Source organism: Dermacentor variabilis, unplaced genomic scaffold (genome assembly GCF_050947875.1).
Source record: "Dermacentor variabilis isolate Ectoservices unplaced genomic scaffold, ASM5094787v1 scaffold_16, whole genome shotgun sequence".
Classification (NCBI taxonomy): domain Eukaryota; kingdom Metazoa; phylum Arthropoda; class Arachnida; order Ixodida; family Ixodidae; genus Dermacentor; species Dermacentor variabilis.
Genome location: NW_027460324.1, coordinates 5,052,494 through 5,073,653, shown reverse-complemented (window position 1 = coordinate 5,073,653; position 21,160 = coordinate 5,052,494). Strand labels below are relative to the sequence as shown.

Here is a 21,160-nt window from a genome sequence, read left to right as displayed (position 1 = left end):
GACTCCCCTCCAACCGCCTTCGACGGGCACTTGTTTCTGATGTGTTTTGCAGTGACAACGGCGTCAGCCCAGAGCCTTTTGGTGACACCTGATTCGATGAGAAGGCACCTCATCACGTCAAGCAATGTTTGGTCCATTCTCTCTGTGACTCCATTCTGCTCAGGCTTACCAGAAATGGTCAGCTGGTGCCTTATGCCATGCTTGGCCAGGTACAGGTACTCGTTGAACTCTTTGCTTGTGTACTCTCCTCCATTGTCACTACGCAAGGTTTTCAGCTTCGTGTTGAGCAGATTTTCCGCAATGTGTCTATACTTTTCAAACTTCTGAAGCACTTCGCTTTTGGCCTTCATGGGGTACACCACAGTATATCTTGAGTAGTCGTTTGTGAATGTTACAAAGTAACTGGAGCCTCCTTTGGTCGTTGGTGCGATATTTCCAACCACATCTGAATGCACCAGCTCCAGTGGTATCTTAGCCCATGTTGCCTCACCCTTTGGGAAACTGCTTCGCCTTAGCTTTCCCAGACAACATGTGTTACACTTGTCCTTCACAGGGTCTTCACTAGCTCCACAGAGGCGTCGAACAGCATCCTGGTGAAGGTGGCCTAGTCGTCTGTGACACAAAGCTGTGTCTTTTGTCTTTGTCACCTTCGTCGACATTATTTCTTCTTTGACAAAGTAGTCTTCCTTCTCGAGTTGCAGTAAGGATCAGCTCATCGGTGTCCTTTGTAACTTCGGCTTTGCCCCTGGCGAACGTCACGTGCAAACCTCGTTCTTCAATTCTTCCGACTGATAGTAGGTTGCCGTTCAAGTCAGGCACATAAAGGACATCTCCTAGCATGATGAATGACCCACTGCACTTTTCAGATAGTTTAATCTGAACTCTTCCGTTCCCCATGACACTCATGGATTCTTTGTTTGCAGTTTCTACTCCTGACTCGCATGGATTGATGTCATGTGATCTGTAGCACTGCTATCAAGATGCCACACGAGGAGGTGCTGCTATCACATTTTTGGCACATAAAGCCATCTGTGTTGCAATCTTTGTCTGTGATGAGTTTCTCTTCTCCTGGTCATCCCCTTCGTCTTGAAACTGGTCACAATCTCTGGCTATATGACCAATTTTGCTACAAGCAAAGCATCACACCTTCTTTTGCATACTTGAGGTGCATTGACAAAACTTCTCATCCTTCTTGACAGTGAGTTGATGATGCACCTTCTCATTGGGTTGCTTGCTTTCAGTCCTTAATCGAGCGTTAGTTATCAGGGCCCTTGTCTGACTCTCTTCGTCGCTCAACCGATCTTCGTCACGACGCAACTTTCTGTTTTCTTTGATCAGCAGACTTGCCTTCACTGCTTTGGTCGTGAGGGTTTGTTCGTCTTGCTCCAAATTCAGAATGAGCGGTTTGTATGTGTTAGGAAGCCCAATTAGCATCACTAATGCAACGTCTCTGTCTGTAAATGCATAGCCTGCATTTGACAACTTTCTATGCAGCACCATCAATCTTCCTAGGTAATCTTGCATTGACTCGTCTCTCTTCATTTTTATGTTGAAGTCGCGCATCCAGCTGGAGTATATGCAAAAGTCCAAACTTTGAGTGCATTTCCTGCAGCATATTCCAGGCTTCTTTTGGAGTTCTGCAAGTCCCAAAGTCATCCAGGTAGTTGTCCTCGATGATAAGGAACAGAGAGGTCAGGGTCTTGTTGTCAGTCTGCTTTTCTCGCTCGTTCATTTCTCTATTTGAGAATCCAGGGTTGATTGCTTCCCAGCGTCCCTTCTGTACAAGAGCTGCTCTTGTCCTTATCGACCATGTGTGATAGTTATCTGATGACAACTTCGGCAGTACAAACTCGTCTAATGCCGACATGTTCACTGATCCTCGAACGCAAGAGGGACAGCGCACTTCTTTTTCGGAGCTGTTTCCCAATTAGTGTACGCTAAAACGATTTGTCGGTCACTCCTTCCCGAAAAATTTCGCCACTAACATCCACTCAAAAGATTTTGTCAGTCACTTCTTCCTGACAGTTTTGCCGTACTCGCGCCGGACGTGTCTAAGCGTCTTCCATACACATCCAACATGGAGCCTGCAGCAACGCCGGTGTTGCGTGACGATCCGTCTTTCTTACGAAAAAAAATACACACTTCTCACTTTTCTTCACGGGCACACATCGCTTGTCAGTCACTTCTTCCCAACAGTTTCTTGATGCTCACGCCTGTCTAATCTTCTGAAGACAATCGGCACAACATAGTGAAGGTGGTGTAGCTTGATGTTTTCTGCTTCAACGTGGTTGCACTTTTTTATCACTCAACCAAGGCAATCCGTCTCATTTCTTCCAAAAAGTGGTCGGTGCGTCGTCCTGGGCCCATAATCTCTTGGTTTTGTTGAGTACGCAGGGTGACCAGATCTTTTGGGGTCGCGGATTGAGTGGATTTGGCACGAAGCCAACGAAACGAAACACAACTGTCAAGCTGCCATATTGTTTAATAGCACATGGCAAAAAAAATAAATGAGAGGGAGAAAACAAGAGTGGCTTTGAAAAAGGTGAAACGGTGACGGCGCTCCAACGGACACATGGCGCCATCTCGTGACTGGCCTTTACACAACTGACAATTAGGACATAAAATAAAAAAATGTATTATGTTGAAGAGAGTGCATCAAATAGATGTGCATCAGCCATAACTGGTCTAAGAATACAATTTAAGAGAAAGGAACATTTGTATAACACATCAATCATGCACCAACATTTACAGTCATTGGGCATTGTCACACCAAGACACAGTGCACAGGCATGTTAGAATGAACACTGACCCGCAGCCGCCGTTGTACTCAAACTTGCCCTGGTTGAGCTGCATGGGAAGGTCAGGTGTCTGGAAGTTGAGGGCCACCATCTGGCAGCCCGCATTCCAGAAGATCTGCACACAGCATCGCACACATCAGTAGTACATGCAGGTGCAGCCATCAGGGAACCTTTAAAAGATATTACCTGGACTGTGCTATAATTCTAGCCAGCATTGAAGTCAGTCTGCTTTGATGGTTAAGAGGACAGCCCAAGTTTTAGAGCACATTTGGAATGCGCCTCTACAACTTGACAGTACTTCACGTTTACACACACACACACTCAAAAAAAGCTAGGAAAAGCAAATACGACTCTATTTTGCACACAGACTTAATAGATGCGGACCTAAGGAAAACAGAATGTGGCTTATTTTAAGTTCTAAACAAATCTCTGACTATGCTTTCTTGCACGCAGGTGAACTTTCATTTGACCTTCCAGGAAGGCTGGTCAGCCGCCATCTTGTTTGGACAGCAGTGTAGCCAGCATTGCTTTTCGCTTTGATAATGTCTTTACTGGCTTTGTCAGAATTAAAACGAGGCTTAAGATGGCCACTGTCCACGCAAGTTTCCCGACAGACCTGTGCCACCACATAGGGATGCTGAGATGTGGGTGTGTGAGGCTCATCTTGAACATGGTTCGACTTAAAACATAGTCACTTGTCTATAATCAAAACTTTATTAAGCGTATTAAGACAGTCTACGTAGACAGCTAAGGAGACAGCCGAGACAGCTTCGAGGCTAAGTAATGGAACACGTTTAGCGCTGTCTGGAAGATGCTTCTGCGATGTGACGCCACCTCGTGGTGACAAAAAGAAAAGTTGAGAAAAGCACACATTATTTCTTTATTTTAAGTATTTCTGCCTGCAAACCCATGAAAAACCCGATGCGATTTACGTTAAGGGCATAGGAAAGCATGTCTACGTTTTCTTGTGCGCAGACGATCTTCCCATCAAGTTTCCAATGACCCTGCTCAGCCGCCATCTTGTTTGGACAGGAAACTAGCCTGCATCATTTTTGACTTCGATGCTGTCTTTGCAAATCTGTCTACTCTGATGTCTTTGAGAGAACTGGAACAAGACTTAAGATAGTTGCTGTCTGCTTCCTTGTCTACCTTGCTGTCTACGGCGAGCGTTTGAATGCAGCCTAAGTAATGAGCAACTTGTCAGCAGCACTGTGTTGTCACTGTTGGTACTTGAGACGTGGAATGGCTGTGCTACCATTTATGAACTGAGTTTGCTGGCTTGGTGCAATCATTAACAAATCTTCTACCCTTACAATGAAATCATCACAACAGATTTTTGTTTATCCATAATACATCTTTCATTATCGATTACTCACATTTAACAACAAGTAAATGAAGAAATAAAAAACCAGACGACTGAACATTTAATGTGGAATAATCGTATAGATAGGAATGCTACTAAACTTACTCGTGTTGCTGGCATCCATAGCAGATTATGCTTCTTTCTTCCTAAAAATTTAACATTGCTCATATACAACTCCCTTTTTCTTTCACATATCACATACTGTCACCTGGTTTGGGCTACTATAACTAAGACCCCCCAATATAATGAAACTTTTCTGTTGCAAAAAAAAAAAAACTAATTTGAGATTCAATGCTCACACTGAGCCTCTCTTTGCCTGTCTCGGAATAAAAAAGGTGCATGATTTTTGCGACTATTTGCTCCTAAAAAGGCGAAAGGCAAACTCTGGCTATCTTGAGAGAATAGCTTGTCTTGGGCAACCTCATATCACACACAACACACATAACTAAGAAATCTGGCACATTCCTGCCTCAAGATCAATCAATCAAGTTCGCAAAAAAAAAAAAAAAAAAAAACAGAAAAAGATGAACAATGTGGGGAAGTTACTGAGATAGAGCAATGCGAAGCTCTGAACAAAAAAATGACAGGGACTTATGTGCCTACTAGTACTAATAATAAACCACATTTCAGACAAGTAAATGGTTGTGCAGTGGTGGACAAGAAAGAAGACACACTACCTGTTTGTGGATGCTTAATCATGGACACACATGGGTGCATTATTTTAAAAAAAACACAATGTTTTGTGCGCAAACAGACAGGGACAAAGAAAAGGGTAACACAAGGACGAGCACAAGGAAAGCGCTTGTCCTTGTGTTACCCTTTTCTTTGTCCCTGTCTGTTTGCGCACAAAACGTTTTTTTAAATAATGAATCTGTTCCAACTAGGCCGACTCGCAGTTACACATGGGTGTTCGCGAAGAACAGTATAAACATGGAAGTTCCTCATTAGTGCCTTGCCTAAACTGTTATCTGTCATAAGCATTTCTTTGTACCATGAATCCTACAAACATGCTCAGCTTTCTGTCTTCTATGCCTACTTCTTGTGGAGATTTATTCAATCAGGCCAGTTAATAAGGAGGGACAGGAGGCGGTGAGCCAGTTGTGCCACCTGCTTTATGCTCCTCAAATCAAGTGCTGTAAAAATGCTAGAGCTCTTCTGAAAGAACAATGAAAGGACCAGACTGTAAATGTAAAAAGTTTATAGCAAAAAAGGCAATACAGGTACTAATGTGATATTTGTTAGAGACAAGTGAATTTTTCATGGTGCTTGACACCAGTAACAAAGCAGCAAGAATCAATCAATCAATAAATGTATTTATTCGCATGACAATACTTGTAAACAAACTGGAACTAAAAGCCATGAACGTGGCTTGAAAGTGTTTTAAGAAAGAAAGTGAAACATTTTAAAAAGCAACTCATAAATCTGCCTCTCTGCATGATTAAGCCATCCAATGTGTAAAAATGTGTTTCCTCTACTTGTTCCATCTATGAAATACACACAAAGCTCAAGTTTAACTTGCTAAGCAATGTTTTGTAAGACCTTGATTGACTTTACTTTCTTCTCCATGCTTGTTAATGCTAATTCTGGGGGAAAGCTTTGATATGCACAATTGTATCAATGTAGCAATTTTGCAATTTTGCTGTCTTTATATGTTAACACTACTCCCGTCTGTGCTTCTTTAGCACAGCCCCATTGGCAGTTTTGTTGGCAGCGATGTCTGTGTGTAGTTTGTCATGAATATACCCTGTAATTAATAAAATTTTCCTCAGAATGACACGTTTGTTGGAACATGGTGATGGTGAACAAGGAACATGGTGATGTCACTCCGTGACATGAGCCTTACTAGAGAGAGAGAGAGAGAGAGAGAGAGAAACTTTATTGCAATTGTAAAGATTTGAAGGAGGGGTGGTCGGAGCCTCTCAGTCCAGGGCCCCACTGGCCTCTGCCGCCTGCCTGACCTGGCTAATTAAGGACTTTTGTTCTGCCAGGTCAGAGCGGGCGAGCTGTGCCTCCCACTGCTCCATTGTCCTACTGGTATTTGGCCTATGAGGGTGCTTAGTGCACTCCCAGGTTATGTGCATTAGGGTAGGTATGCCACCATACCAAGGACAGTTGGCCCTATAACGAGTGGGATACATGGCGTTTAGCAATTTCAAATGGGGGAACACCCCAGTCTGTATTTTACGCCAATCGGCGGCCTCTTTCCCGTTAAGTTGTGGTTGAGGCGGCGGGTATTTTCTGCGGACTCCATGCTGATGAGCAAGGATGTCTTTGGCATTCAAATTGGCGGAATTTTGTGAGGGAAAGTGCGGGTGGTTGGGGTTAGAAGAGAACGCCGTCGCTCGGTTAGTGAACCCTCGAGCTAACGCGTTAGCCTTTTCGTTCCCCTTGTATTTTTTACAAGTGCACAGCATCATCTTTGTGTTCTGCTTTGACACGCTGAGAGTAACAGAGCAACAAAATGTGCGATGGTCAGAGCGCCAGAGAGCCCTTGGAAGCCGGGAGGCCAGAGAATGATGTGTTATTAGATTGCTTTCCGCTTGTGGACAACTTAGGTCAGGAAGAGACATGCTTTCTGCCACTACAACTTTCTTCATGATCAAGTCATTCCTTAGAACAGATGGAATGCTGAGAGATCTCCAGGAATGCAATTAGTCACTTTAGCTAAACTTAATGTTTACCTTTGTCACTTCTTAAACATGTGAAGAAACTATTCTGTCTCTACTCGCTCATCCAATGCAGCTGCATTATAAATGTGGCCTATAATTCTGAATTCAACAACTCCAAACAGACACTCACAGGACTATAAAACTGCCAGTGAGGAATGTCTTACCTGTGGAAGAAAGTTGCTTGAATCAGCCCTTGTTCCTTTAGGATAAATGCGACTCAGCTGTCGTTTGTTGTAACTGTCACACAAGTCAAGGAAATTAGCATGACTGTTTCAAAATACTGCACTCCACTTAAAAGACGTGTGCAGCAACACGAAAGTCACCAACTGCACTCTCTCAGCTATACAAATTTCTGTCAATATCGCATACCACTAAAACAGCTGGCAGTTTCGGCCAAACGAAAAGCACTGAAAGCTATAGCAAGGTTTGGCATTGCACTGAAGGCGTGCAAGAAAGCTGGCGTGATGAGGAGCCTCAATGGTGTATGACATGAGAGAGAAGGTGAAAAATGTTTGCCAGCGCCTAAAGAAAAGATTAGGCAGATTTGTCTTGATGCCCGTTTTGCTCAGACCAGCTTATGCACCACTATGTGGTGGTACGCCACAGCTGCTGAATGCTAATGTGTGTGTGAACAATGCTCATGACAGCAGAGAAAGCTATAGAGTGCTACCCTGGCTCCTGCAGAGTCGATTGAGCGGAGTACGATGGTGTGTCCACTTGGCTTTGTCACTTTGCTGTCAAGCGTACTGTATGTCTCTGGAGACCTGACCCTCCATGTGAGGGCCGCACGTGTGCATCGATACTGTGACAGCACAACAAAACTAATGTTGGCGTCAACAACGCAATCGCACCTTGAGAGTCCCCATGATTGCTATCACAATTAAAAAAGCTGAGTGCATTAATTACCATGTTCTCGTTTTGCTTTACAAAATCATAGGCCAAATTATTTTGCCATTCAGTAGAAATTACTTATCAGAATGTTGCATACCCACTATGATCAACGAACCTAATCATCCTAGTTGCACCAAATGCTCATTTTAATTATGGCTCATTTTCCTTTTTGTATAAGCACAGTCGTGAAATAAATCTATTACAAAACTAAGCTAGACCCTTTCGTGCTTGTATCACTGAATCAATGACAATACAGTAGATTTGCACTGTCGCAAACACTGTTTCATTTTTCTTCTGCTTTTCTTCATTCACACATTCATTGCATTTAGCCTGTAATGCCTGCAGACTAGGGGGCCCCTTTCACAACTCCTACAAGAGCCCCACCTTCATACAATACCCAATGCACGACCTTTTCTGCAATAAAGAACTCGTGAACTTGTGAGGGGTGTGTTATACTAAGTATCAATACGCACAAACAATAATAACTTATACAATCTAAGACTAGGCCTGCAGGCCTTGGCAACCACTGCCTCGTGCGAAACACCCATTCAAGTGAAGACTTGCAGCATGAGTGCCACCAGTTGGCCATAAACTTTGGGCAATGACATCTCAGTGGTGCGCTTTGTGCATCTAGTCCAAACTGAGTTGCACTGCTGTACTCACAACTCAGCAGCAGCAGAAACCAGTCACTCTTTTGAACAATTTCAAGCTCAGTGATTCACGAGAAAATAGTGTATATTCAATTGATTTCACCCAAAAATGATTATTCTCATGACACGGCAATTGAAGTGGTCAAAGTTTTCGATTTTCTGATTTATTTATTTCGCGGTCCACGGACCTTTATTTACCTCGTGGTGAAATATTACAACAAAATATGCAGTAGAAATTCAGAAAACAGCACTTTCCTAGAGTGCTATTATCAAAAATTGCGGAAAAATTGGGTTTTGGAAGGCCCCGTCGCACTGTGGATCGCCCGGCTATCCATTGATGCAGCGCCGCCATCTTGGCATCGTAAAAAGGAGAGATCCATGGAAGAGATCGGAGCTAAAGATAGCCGGAGCGATGCATTTCTCCACCAAAAAATAAACCAGCAAACGCAAGCAAAAAAACGGCAAACCCGGCATTGCGATTGGGCGTAGCAGTCACGTGGGGCACCGGGCGCGCTCCTACTGGCTGTTGTAGATTTGAATTGCTGACGAACCTCTCTGGCGTGCATTTGCGCAGCAGAGAGCTGTGCGTACCAATCAACGTGATTGACCATCGTGGCAGCTTACACACCTTTTCTGTGATGAGCCCCACCAAAGGAATGACTAGGAGGCTTTTTTGGGTGCTTGCTAGGTGGATGTGGCGGACGCTCCTGTGCCGAGGCTTCAGCGAAGTCGTTCGTAGCTAAGTATTCTTTTCTTTTTATTAGCTAGTGTTTTCGAAGTGTTCTCTTTTGCATGGAGTAGGGGCGCAAATTTTGAATACTTGGTAAGAGTAGTAAACATACCGGCTTTGTCTAGGTCTGGCAGGTCCTCCGTTAGGCCTATGTGGTAGGCGGGACCTATTTGATAGGCTTATTTAATTATCTCAGCTAGCTCTTCGAAGTGATTCTTACATGGGGTAGGGAGTGCTAAATTTTTATTTTTGTTTGGGATAGCGGTCGAGGTCGGCTTTGTTCAAGTGATCTGGCGGACTTACTCGTTGAGCCTAGGGACGTAGGCCTAGCTATGAAACCGAAGAAGGGGAAGGCCGCGGGGGACGGGGAGCAAGTGCAGTGTGATATAAAGCAATTTGGAGAAGGTGCCGATATTTGTCTGCTGGGTGACATGAATGGCCACATCGAGGATATGCATGGATACACAGATTGTAACGGGAAGTTGATGCTAGACTTCTGTCAGTGACAACCTAGTTATAGGAAATAGAGAAATTAAGTGTGAGGGACAAATCACGTGAGAATGCTGTAACAGGCAAATGACCATTCTCTACTGCTTAATGTCGCAGGGGATGTATAGCAAGCTCGCAATAATGGAAATAGACAAAGAGGGGAAGTACAGCCTCGGAAGTGATCATAAGCATATTAGTCTACAGTTGGGAGCTCTCCTCAAAAGAGAAATGCAGGGAAGTAAAAAACAGTACGCGAAATAAATGATGAACAAATAGCACAAATAGCAGCCAGCATAGAGGGAGCAATATAGAAACATCCCATGGAAAAGTGGGATTATAATCAGTTAGAACTACTCATTAGTATAAAAATAAAAGAAGTAAAAGGAGTAAACTGCTGGAGAGGAAAGAGGAAGCCACGAAGTTGGTGGAATAAGGAAATTAGGAAGGCCATCGAACAACGACGGTTGGCATCACGGGAACACAGAGAAGCAAAGAGGGCGCAGTTATCTAAAGAGGAAATAGGCCAAAAATGGGAATCGTATTAATAAAAGAAACAACAAGTGCAGGTCCTCATCCAGGCTAAAATAAAGCAGTCCTCTGATCGATGCCTGGCTGAAGTTCGTGATGCAACTAAAGGGGATCAAGAAAATTCTGGAACCATATAAGCTGGCTGGGTAAAGCGAATCACAGAAAGAAAAACAGATTCACGATGCTGAGGCAAATTGTTTAGAGGGAGATGACACTGTGAACTACATTGGTTCGGTTATAGCAAGGTCATTTAGGAAAGACGATAGGGTAATCGCCCCAAATGAGGGAGCAACACAGAATAGCACAATAGAAAACAGCTTAGAACTGACCTGTCTTAACTGGAAAAAGGCGGAAGCAAATATTCCAAAATGCACGTCCACAGGGATAGACGAAATTCCAATCAAGTTAATTAATGAACTTGGCCCAAGAAGCAAGGAAACGCTGATAAAAGCATTGGAGGCAGTCATAACAAATAAGCAAATTTTGCACAGATGGAAACAGAGTAAAATGAATTCGATGTATAAAGGGAAAGGCAATAAGACAAACACAATATCCTTCCGACCAATTACGATAACATCAGTTATATATAGGCTGGCAATGCAGGCAGTCAAATTAAAAATGCAGTCATGGGTAGAAAGTAATAGAATACTCGGAGAACTTCAGAACGAGTTCAGAAGTGGTAGGCGCTTAGATGATAGCATGTTCGTGCTTACCCAGTGCATAGAAATAGCTAAGGCGGAAAATAGACCTCTGTATTTAGCCTTCCTGGACATAAGCATTGCATACGACATTGTGAACAGGGAACTCCTGCGGAACATATTAAAAGATGAAGGTATTGGTCATGAGGTAATTTATATTCTACAGGAAATATATAGAGAAAATACTGTTGAAATAACATGGGACGAAATTAAGAGTACAACTGTCGAGGTACACAAAGGAATAAGGCAAGGTTGTCCTCTATCACCGTTGCTGTTCATGCTTTATATGATAAGTATGGAAAGAAGTCTACAAGGAAGCAATCTAGGGTATACTGTGTTGTACAGATTAGGTGGAAAGGTTGTTGAGCAATGGCTACCGGGTTTAATGTATGCGGACAATATTGTACTGTTAGCAGATAGCCAGGAAGATTTGCAAACTCCGGTTAATTACTGTGGAGAAGGAGACAGTTTAGGTTTCAGTTTTAGTGCAGCTAAGTCCGGTGGGATGTTTTTCAATGATACAACTGATCAGGAGCTTACAATACAAGGCCATGAAATACCTAGAGTGGCCAAATACAAATATCTCAGGGTATGAATAAACAAAGGGCAAATGTACACGGAAAAGCACGAACAGTCTCTCATAGCAAAAGGGCGAAGAGATACCGGGATAATGAAACATAGGGCATTGTGCCCTATGTTTCATAGGGTACAACAGGTATGAGGCACTGAGAGGTATTTGGAGGGGAGTAATGTTGCCGGGGCTTACTTTCGGGAATGCAGTCCTGTGCTTAAGGGCAGAAGTTCAGTCGAGACTAGAAGCAAATCAGAGAGCTGTTGGAACATTTGCACTAGGTGCCCACAGGGTAACCACAAACAAAGCAGAACAGGGGGACATGGGCTGGGCATTGTTCAAATCACGGGAAGCTCAGAGTAAAATCCTATATGAAAGATGCCTGAGGAAATTGGACGATAACAGGTGGGCATCTAAGGTATTTAAATACCTATACAGAAAGAGCGTTGAGTCACAATGGCTAAAAAGAACTAGGAAGCTAACCAGCAAGTACGCCAGACACAAGGATGGAGAAAGAGCATTAAACAACAGGTTCGAAACACGGAAGGTAAAAATTGGATAAATTCAATGGAAAAGAAGCATGGTATGGGACTATATTGTTGCATGAAGAAAGCAGGCCCACAAGCGTAAAATAATGTATATTTACAACTGGCGTATATGGCGTTCAGGCAACTACCAGACTTCGTCTTCGTCTAGTCCAATCCAACTTCTTCGTTCCCTTCACCGTAACATGACCCTCCCGGTCGAGTAGCTCCATCCCCGTGCAAATTATAGAGCCTCACTTAATGGGGGGCCATAGGCCTTTGTCCATAGGACATAGGGGACATAGGACATAGGACATAGGGTGATGCACTGAAGGCTGACCGACTGGGTCGATCTCGTATGTCATGTCGGACAGTTGGCGTAAGATCTGGTACGGACCAGAATACCCGGAAAGTAGTTTTTCCGACAAGCCGACGCGACGTGAAGGCGTCCAGAGAAGGACAAGGGAACCAGGTGAAAAATGGTAGTCCCGGTGCCGAAGGTCGTAGCGTCGCTTTTGAGAAGCTTGCGAGACTGTGAGGCGATGACGGGCGACATCTCGAGCCTGGGCAGCTAAGTCAATAACATTGCGAGCGTAACCAGTGCTGGGTGATTGTACTGCGGAAGGTAGCAACGTGTCAAAGGGCAAGGTGGGGTCGCGGCCATACAAAAGGTAAAATGGTGAAAATCCGGCAGTGTCGTGACGGGACGAGTTGTATGCGAAAGTGATGTTGGTAAAGCGACGTCCCAGTCACGGTGATCGTCGGAAACGTACATGGCCAGCATTTCAGTTAGCATGCGGTTGAGTCGCTCAGTGAGGCCGTTCGTTTGAGGGTGCTACGCGGTAGCAATCTGGTGTTCTGTTGCACAGGAGCGGAGCAGGTCATTGACGACCTTCGATAAAAGGTAGCGGCCACGATCCGTCAGCAACTGGCGAGGGGCGCCGTGGTGCAGGATGACGTCGTATAGTAAGAAGTCTGCGACATATGTAGCACAGCTGGTTGGTAGAGCTCGCGTGATGGCATATCTCGTGGCATAATCGGTTGCTGCAGCAATCCATTTGTTGCCTTTGATAGAAATTGGAAAGGGGCCCAGGAGGTCTAGGCCCACACGAAAGAAAGGCTCTGTGGGGATATCGATTGGCTGAAGCAACCCAGCGAGAGGCATAGCAGGCGTCTTCCGGCACTGACACAGGTCGCAAGAAGTGGCATAACGGCGCACAGAGCTATAAATGCCGGGTCAGAAGAAGCGGCGCCGCAGGCGGTCGTATGTACGAGTGACGCCCAGATGTCCAGCAGTAGGAGCGTCGTGAAGTTGCTGGAGCACGGCTAGTCGAAGGTGCTTGGGAACGACTAGGAGGAGCTCCGGGCCGTCAGGACGAACGCTACGACGGTATAAAGTTCCATCGCGCAAGGTGAACATGCGGAGGGACGGGTCATTGGGCAAGGAGCTTAGGCGTTCCATAAGTGTTCGAACAACAGGATCTTTGCGCTGCTCGTCGCCAATATGGAGGAAGTCGGAGATGGATAGAACACTGATGTTCGAGTCTGCATCGGTATCGTCTGGTTGATCCACGGGATTGCGGGACAGGCAGTCAGCATCTTTATGCAGGCGCCCTGACTTATACATAATAGAAAATGTATATTCCTGTAGACGCAATGCCCAACGTGCAAGTCGTCCAGTTGGGTCCTTCAAAGAGGAGAGCCAGCAGAGGGCATGATGATAGGTTACGACGCAGAAGCTCCGACCGAAAAGGTACGGCCGGAATTTCGTGACCGCCCACACGAGCGCAAGACATTCTCTTTCGGTAATGGAGTAATTTTGCTCGGGCGTGGAAAGAAGGCGGCTAGCGTAAGCGATGACACGGTCTTGGCCCTGTTGACACTGAGCGAGGACAGCGCCGATGCCATGACCACTCGCGTCTGTTCGTACTTCAGTGGGCGCAGAAGGGTCAAAGTGTGACAGAATTGGGGAAGTTGTAAGCCGCTCAATCAGGGTAGAAAAGGCTTTCTCCTGCAGAGGTCCCCAAGAGAAAGAGACGTCTTTCTTAAGAAGGTCAGTGAGAGAGTGAGCGATGTCGGCAAAATTTTTCACAAATCGCCGGAAATAAGAGCATAAGCACAGAAAACTACGGATATCGTTTGTTGAACAAGGTACAGGAAAATTTCGCACGGCGTGAACTTTTTGTGGATCAGGTTGGATTCCGGTGGCGTTTACGAGATGGCCGAGCATGTTAATTTCACGGTGACCAAAATGGCACTTGGAGGAGTTTAGCTGAAGGCCAGCCCTGCGAAACACGGAGAGTATGGTTGTGAGGCGCCGCAGGTGGCTCTCAAAGTTCGGCGAAAACACAATCACATCGTTGAGGTAACAGAGGCATGTAGACCCCTTCAAGCCACGCAAGAGAGAGTCCATCATGCGCTCGAATGTAGCTGGCGCATTGCATAATCCAAAGGGCATGACTTTAAATTGGTACAGACCATCCGGTGTGACGAAGGCTATTTTCTCGCGGTCCATCTCATCATCATAGCCAGAGCTGAGGTCAATTGATGAAAAGTAGAGCAGTCAATTTGGGCAGAGTGTTCCGAAAGGAAGTCGAGGCCGAGAATTAGGTCGTGTGGACAGTGTTCAAGGACGATAAATAGAACAATGGCACAATGGCCCCCAATGGTCACACGTGCTGTGCACATTCCAAGGACAGGTGAAGCACTCCCATCGGCAACTCGCACAGTGCATGGTACGGCAGGTGTCAGAACCTTCTAGAGCCTTCGGCGGAGAGCAGCGCTCATAACTGAAAGCTGCGCTCCTGTGTCAACAAGAGATCTAACAGGAACGCCATCAACTTCAATGTCCAGTAGGTTTCCACATATAGGCAGGGTCAACAGAGGATTTGTGGGCCGGGTCGGAGTTGCAGCTTCACCTCCGGGAGCTGCATCGCCTAGTTTCCCGAAGCGAAGCGACCGGTTGCAGAAGGGGACGAAGAGCGGTGAACGAGAGGCGAACGGGACCTACGACCTTGCGGAGACGGGGAGCGGCTGGATCTTGGTGGAGCACTGTCAGCGTTGATGTTCCTAGTCGGCATATAGGGTGAGAAAGTACGATTGTCTGGTACTTGGCGGTAGTGACTCAGAGACGACCACCGAGGACGCTATGACGAGTGGTTGCGGCAATGACGGGCGATGTGTCCAATACCAGAACAATTAAAACAGATGGGTTTATCATCCGCTGTGCGCCAGTCAGCTGGGTTGCGACGGAGTGGCAGAAAGCTTTGCGTCTGGGAGCAAGCGGCCGGAGAAATCTGGTAGGTGTTTGTATGGCGGATTGAGCAGAGAGACATTCCGCCCAAACTTGCTATTTCCTCCCGAACGACCGCTTGTATAAGGGAGATAGCGGGCACGCTTTCCCGACAGTCAGAACGGACTGGAGCCAAAGCCATGGCCTCAAGCTCACGGCGAAAGATGCGCGTGATTTCTTTCGGTCCTGTGGGCAGAACGAAGCGCGGCGGGTCTTCGCAAGAAGATGTCGCGGCGGTATTGGGCAATCGGTCGAAAGTCTGAGCGACGCGATGGCCCTTCGCTTGTTCGAAGCGGCGGCACTCCTTTATAATTGCATCCACAGTGGCACAATCCTTGCACATCAGGAGATTGAAGGCATCGTCTGCAATACCTTTCAATATGTGACCAATCTTGTCTGCCTCGGTCATGTTGTTATCAGCCTTGCGACAGAGGGCCAGCACATCCTGTATGTAGACATAGGATTCTGTGAACGTTTGAGCGCGACACGCAAGTTCTTTTTTTGCCACCAGCTGACAACCGACAGGTCTGCCAAACAGGTCTCGCATTTTTTCTTTGCAGACATCCCAGCTCGTTAGGTCAGCTTCGTGTGTGTCGTACCATTGCCTCGCACTTCCTCTTAGGTAAAATATCACGTTTGCTAGCATCATTGTTGGATCCCACCTGTTGTTGTCGCACACTCGTTCGTACATCGTAAGCCAGTCCTCGACGTCGGCGTTGTCCGTGCCACAAACTGTCCCTGGGTCCCGCGGATGAGTGAGGATGACCATTGGCACGGGCTGCTGAGGCGTTGTTGCTTGTGTCGGTTGATTTGCCATTGTGGCGGCAGGTAGATGACGTCCGCTGCGAAGTTCCGTGATTGTACCCCGCACCTTCCACCAAAATGTTGCAGGAAGAAAGCAGGTCCACGAGTGTAAAATAACGTATATTTACAACTGGCGTATATGGCGTTCAGGCAACTGCCAGACTTCGTCGTCTAGTCCAATCCAACTTCTTCGTTCCCTTCACCGTAACATCATCAATACTGGAAACAGCAGATCAGGAAGGAAGCGTTTTATGATAACTCAAGAGGCAGTGCCCTACTCTTTGAACCTAGGTCAGGATATCTTAGAACACGGAGCTACAAAAAGAAATTTAACAAAGAAGAAGACACATGTAGTGCGTATGGTAAATCTGTAGAAACAATAGAACACCTCGTACTAAAATGTGATGGTAGCCATCCCGATGTTGACGCGGGCACAATCAGGCTTCCTGAGGCCCTAGGGTTCAGAGATAACAATAGTCATGTAAATAAATATGCAGTGGAAATTAGCAAAAAGCGATTGGAGGATTGGTAGCTTAAAAGCAGAGAGGTGACATAAGGTTAAAAGTTTACGAAGACGTATTTAAAGAAAATGGCGAGTTTTAATAACTTACAACACAGTTAAACAAAAAAAAAAAAAAAAAAAGCTGAGCATGGTGGAAACTGCCATCACTCCGTTTCAAAGGGGACGCTCCTACTTTCCATCCATCCATGCATGACGTTCTGAATGGCCCACGTGCATGGTAGACCACGAAAGGCGTGGAAAAGAGGGAGAGAACTATTCGTAGAAGCGGATGCCGTCGAGCTTGTTGACGAGGCACGACCAGTGCACGTGGGTGACTGGGAAAGCGCGCTCGCGTGCATTGCTGACGACGTGACCACAGAACACCTACGCGACCACGAGCGATGATAAAGGCGCGTCTGCGAGCGATGGTGAAGGCGCGTCTGCGAGCGATAGTGGCGTTATGTCCGTATGCAGTCGTGATGGCAACGTGACATCGGCGGAGCAGAAGTTTTCGTGCCAAATATTTAACTGCGAATTTCAGCTACATCTCCACTAATAAAGAAGTTGCGCAACGAGAGACAAGAGCGGACGTTTTGAATGCACTGTCACCTGCCTCTGCACAACGTATGGATGCACAGTGACCAAAAAGGCAACTAAGGTGCACGAAACTGCTGCAAGAACGAAAAAAAAAACTACATCAAATTGTAAAGAAAATGTGTCCTTACAGGCAAAGGACTACATTCCAGGCGGGTTTTAGGAGCTCAAAATAAAGATTTAAAGGTTTACAACAAATGAAACTTTGAGATCTGTTTTCTCAGCTCTCATTTTTCGTGCAGTTGCTTTCGGTTATCCCAGTGCCATTTCACAACGAATGAAGACAAAATCATTCTGCCTTTTGCACTTCGATCCTGAAACATTGACGAGTCCATAAAGCTGTCCATTTTTAACTGCACCTCATAAAAAATTTATAATGGGTTTTTTGCAAAAGTCGTTAGTAAGACAATATGCATAGGAGAGCTAAAAATATTTTTAAGCTCGTTTTGGCATATAAAAAATAAACCAATAGCTTTATTGCACAGAATGGGCCTTTGTGAACACGGGGATGAGAAAATCTTGGCGAACTTATGTGTAATTAATTAATTAAGGGATGATCATTACAGGCTGTCAATTGTTGCGACTTGAAAACTATAATATATAGCACAAAACTAATTTCAGTTACGATATCAGCATAACAAATCACACCTGCATGCCAAATTTCGCTAATTTATTTCCACATATAAAAAGAAAGTTTTCACTGCCACGTCCCCCCTTAACACAGAATAATAATCTGTAAGGAGTGTAACAGTTATGCAAACAGAAATTGAGAGTTTGCATGCAGTGTGCCTTCAATGTTGTGAGCTTTGCTCTGACAATGCTCAAGACTGTGTTGTCAATTGTCAAAACAAAAAGTTTGAAAACTTATGTAGAGCCAAAGCATTAGGCAAAGGTAGCAGTTGAAAATGAAGTTCAAAGTTTCTTAACATCCTTATTACTATTGCAAATGACATATTCGTATGAAATTTGGCAAGAATGCAGTCCAGTCTTTCCAGAAGTGTAAAACTTGAAAGCCCTCCTGCTGTGTGTGTGGTACCTACAGAGCTCTTGCGATGAACTCCCGAGTCAGAAGGACGTCCCACTAGCGTAGAACCTCCTCTAGCCTTCTGTTGAACCACAGTACTGCTATAGATGTGGCCATCTCTGCAACAGTGAGCAAAGCAAATTTTGTTTCAGGACACAGCAACTGAATCTTCTTGTTGAGAGACTAGGCCGAATTTTGGGGTTTGCCCTGAACGCGCCGAAGCAACAGCTTTTCACTTGTCGACCTGTCACAGCCTCCGCCCGAGCACTGGTGACAAGTGGGGAATGGGCCGGTGCCCACTCGGCCGGGGCTGGTGCTCGCTCGTTGCTGCACCAACAAGACAGCTCCCCCTGACGAGCAAGGATCTGCGCGTGATGCTGTAAAAGCAGCTCCTAGCATTACTGTGAACAATGTTCCCCTGCATTGAGATGAACAGTAATTCGATTCTCACAGTCTTCAAGTTCACTGTGGCAGTTACTCCGGTAGTTACTCCAGTAGTTACTCCAATGTGATCAGCCACAGCGGTAAATTTTAAACGCATGCAAATAATAAAACAGAGCACTCTTGACATTGGCATAATAACTGTTCGGCTTTAGTAAGTTGTGTTCAAACATGAAATCACATACAGTCTGCACATGTGAATTCTCTGTAAAGCAACAAAATTCAATTTTTTAACACTAATGTCCAAGAAACATCTTTATTCTCATTATCCTCACCCTAAGCGCCAAGCAAATGCACTCACACACACAAACACACACAAAAAAGAAGAAAAAAAGAGCCAGCAGGACAAGCTCTAGCTGCAAGCAACCTAATCTACAGTTGGAATTAGAGAAAGCACAACCAAATCTTCTATGCGCTTCCTCAGCTTTTAACATAAGAAATATGCATTAGAATTCTTATGTATTAAATTTTTTTATTGTTTATCTTATCTAAACAGTGTTTAGAATATGCACTGCTATAATTTGCTTACTGTGTGCAACACCCTCTTCCCTTTACTGTAATGCCTAAATGATGTTGTGGTTAAGAGAATAAAAAACGAACGAACGAACAAAGAAACAAACAAACAGTGCAGCAGAGACATGCAACTGGCATAGGCCTAATTAGGAAGTTGCATATCAAGCACATACTTAGCCTATATCATGCATTTCTGACAGTTGATGCTCCAAGCATCAAGCACGTTTCTCCTATAGCATCAAGCATTTTTGATATAGGTTGCTGACGTGTCAAAACATATGCTTCAAACACATAGTAACTTGAATGAAAACTATGATTAGGCTTCAGTGGGGTGTGCATATCTGCTGCATTGGCTGTCAAAAATGCACGCTTCAAAAATTTAATTGTAAGGTTCAGTGCCCTGAAGCTGCACAGTGATGCTGTAGCGGGGTGACTCCAAATACCTGAGGTTCTTTAATGTGCACCAAAATCTCAGTACAGAGGCGCTTTTTGCACATCATCCCTAACGAAGTGCAACCACCAGCACAGTTGGGAATTGAACCCACGACTTTACTCAAAAGCAGAATGCCATAGCCACCAGCGTAACCTTTATGAAAATTCGGAGAGTTCGGACGTATGATCCTGTGTTCTTCATTTCGTGTTGCTATCATTTTCCACGCTGATTTTAAGTATGCATCCATTCCAACTAGTTCAACCTTTGACCTTAAGGAGATTAGAAAAAATTTCAAGATTTAAGTATTTTGAATGAAGTACATATTGTTACGGGGAGAAAAGACACTTGACAATATATTTACAAGATACCTATACAACGGGCAAAAGACAGGCATACAAGATGGAGCCCATACACATGACTATCGGTTATCGTCATCTTCCGTCAGTCCTCGCATTCTCGTTGGCTACTGCAGTGCCTCGTAGCATGACCCCCAGCGACGAAGGCGCTGTCCCAGCACTTGGCAGGTTTGAGTGATATCGCTTGAGTCAAGCAAAGTGAACGATATCAGAGGAGGATTGCGGTGTGGAAGTATTGAGAGGTTGTAACTCGTAGGTCCCATCTGTCACTAGACGCAAGACACGGTATGGGCCTAAGTAGGGCGAAATCAGCTCGTCACAAAGACCAACTCGCCTTGCTGGTTTCCAAAGAAGCACAATGTCACCAGGGTTAAAGTGGGTATCGTGGTGACGAGCGTCATATATATACGTTGTTACTTTTCTTGAGAAGTGGGCAGGCTCAGGCGTGCAAACTCATGTGCCTCGGTTGCTCTAGATATAACATCTCGGGCATATTCTGACGTTGTATCGAGAACGGCTGGGAAAATCATGTCAAATGATAGAACAGGGTCTCGCCCATACAAGAGAAAAAGTGGAGAGAAACCAGCAGAATCATGGCAGGACGTACTGTAGGCGAATGTGACGAACGGCAGAGAGGCATCCCAGTCACGGTGGTCGATAGAGACGTACATAGCAAGCATTTCTGTGATAGTTCTATTGAGCTGCTCTGTGGAGCCATTGGTATGAGGGCAATATGCTGTTGTAAACTTGTGCTTCGTAATGCAGGTGTGCAAGATGTCCTGGACAACCTGTGAGAGAAAGTAGCAGCCGAGATCGGTACGGAGTTGTCGGGGAGCGCTGTGGTGAAGTATCACAGTGTCGAGAAGGAAGTCAGCGACGTCAGTTGCAAAACTGGTTGGAAGAGCCTGCGTGATCGCGTACCTGGTGGTGCAGTCCGTAGCAACTGCTAGCCACTTGTTCCCACTAAGAGATAGAGGAAAAGGGCCAAGAAGATCAAGACCAACTCGAAAGAATGGTGAAGATGGTATTTCAATGGGCTGAAGACGACCAGCTGGTAGGGCTGCTGGTTTTTTGCGGAGCTGACAAGATTTATAGGAGGTGACATAATGGGAAACAGAACAGTAAATATCGGGCTAGAAGAAACGATGTCGAACACGGCCATATGTCTTTGAGACTCCCGGATGACCAGCGGTTGGGACATCATGTAACTGTGTGAACACAGTATCACGCATATGCTTGGGAACGACCAGTAGCACTTCAGGGCCATCAGGGTGCATGTTGTAACGGTAC

At 45.3% G+C, this 21,160-nt stretch overlaps 1 protein-coding gene across 1 annotated transcript in view; it reads right to left on the bottom strand.

The window, feature by feature from the left end:
• LOC142568039 (1-phosphatidylinositol 4,5-bisphosphate phosphodiesterase-like) overlaps positions 1–21,160 on the bottom strand; it is a 272,674-nt gene that overhangs the window by 62,691 nt on the left and 188,823 nt on the right. The window contains exons 20-21 of the mRNA XM_075678120.1: positions 6,995–7,067; positions 2,810–2,913 (exon numbers count right to left, since the gene is read on the bottom strand). Of these exons, the coding sequence (XP_075534235.1) occupies positions 2,810–2,913; positions 6,995–7,067 (177 nt within the window). The remainder of the gene's footprint in view (positions 1–2,809; positions 2,914–6,994; positions 7,068–21,160) is intronic.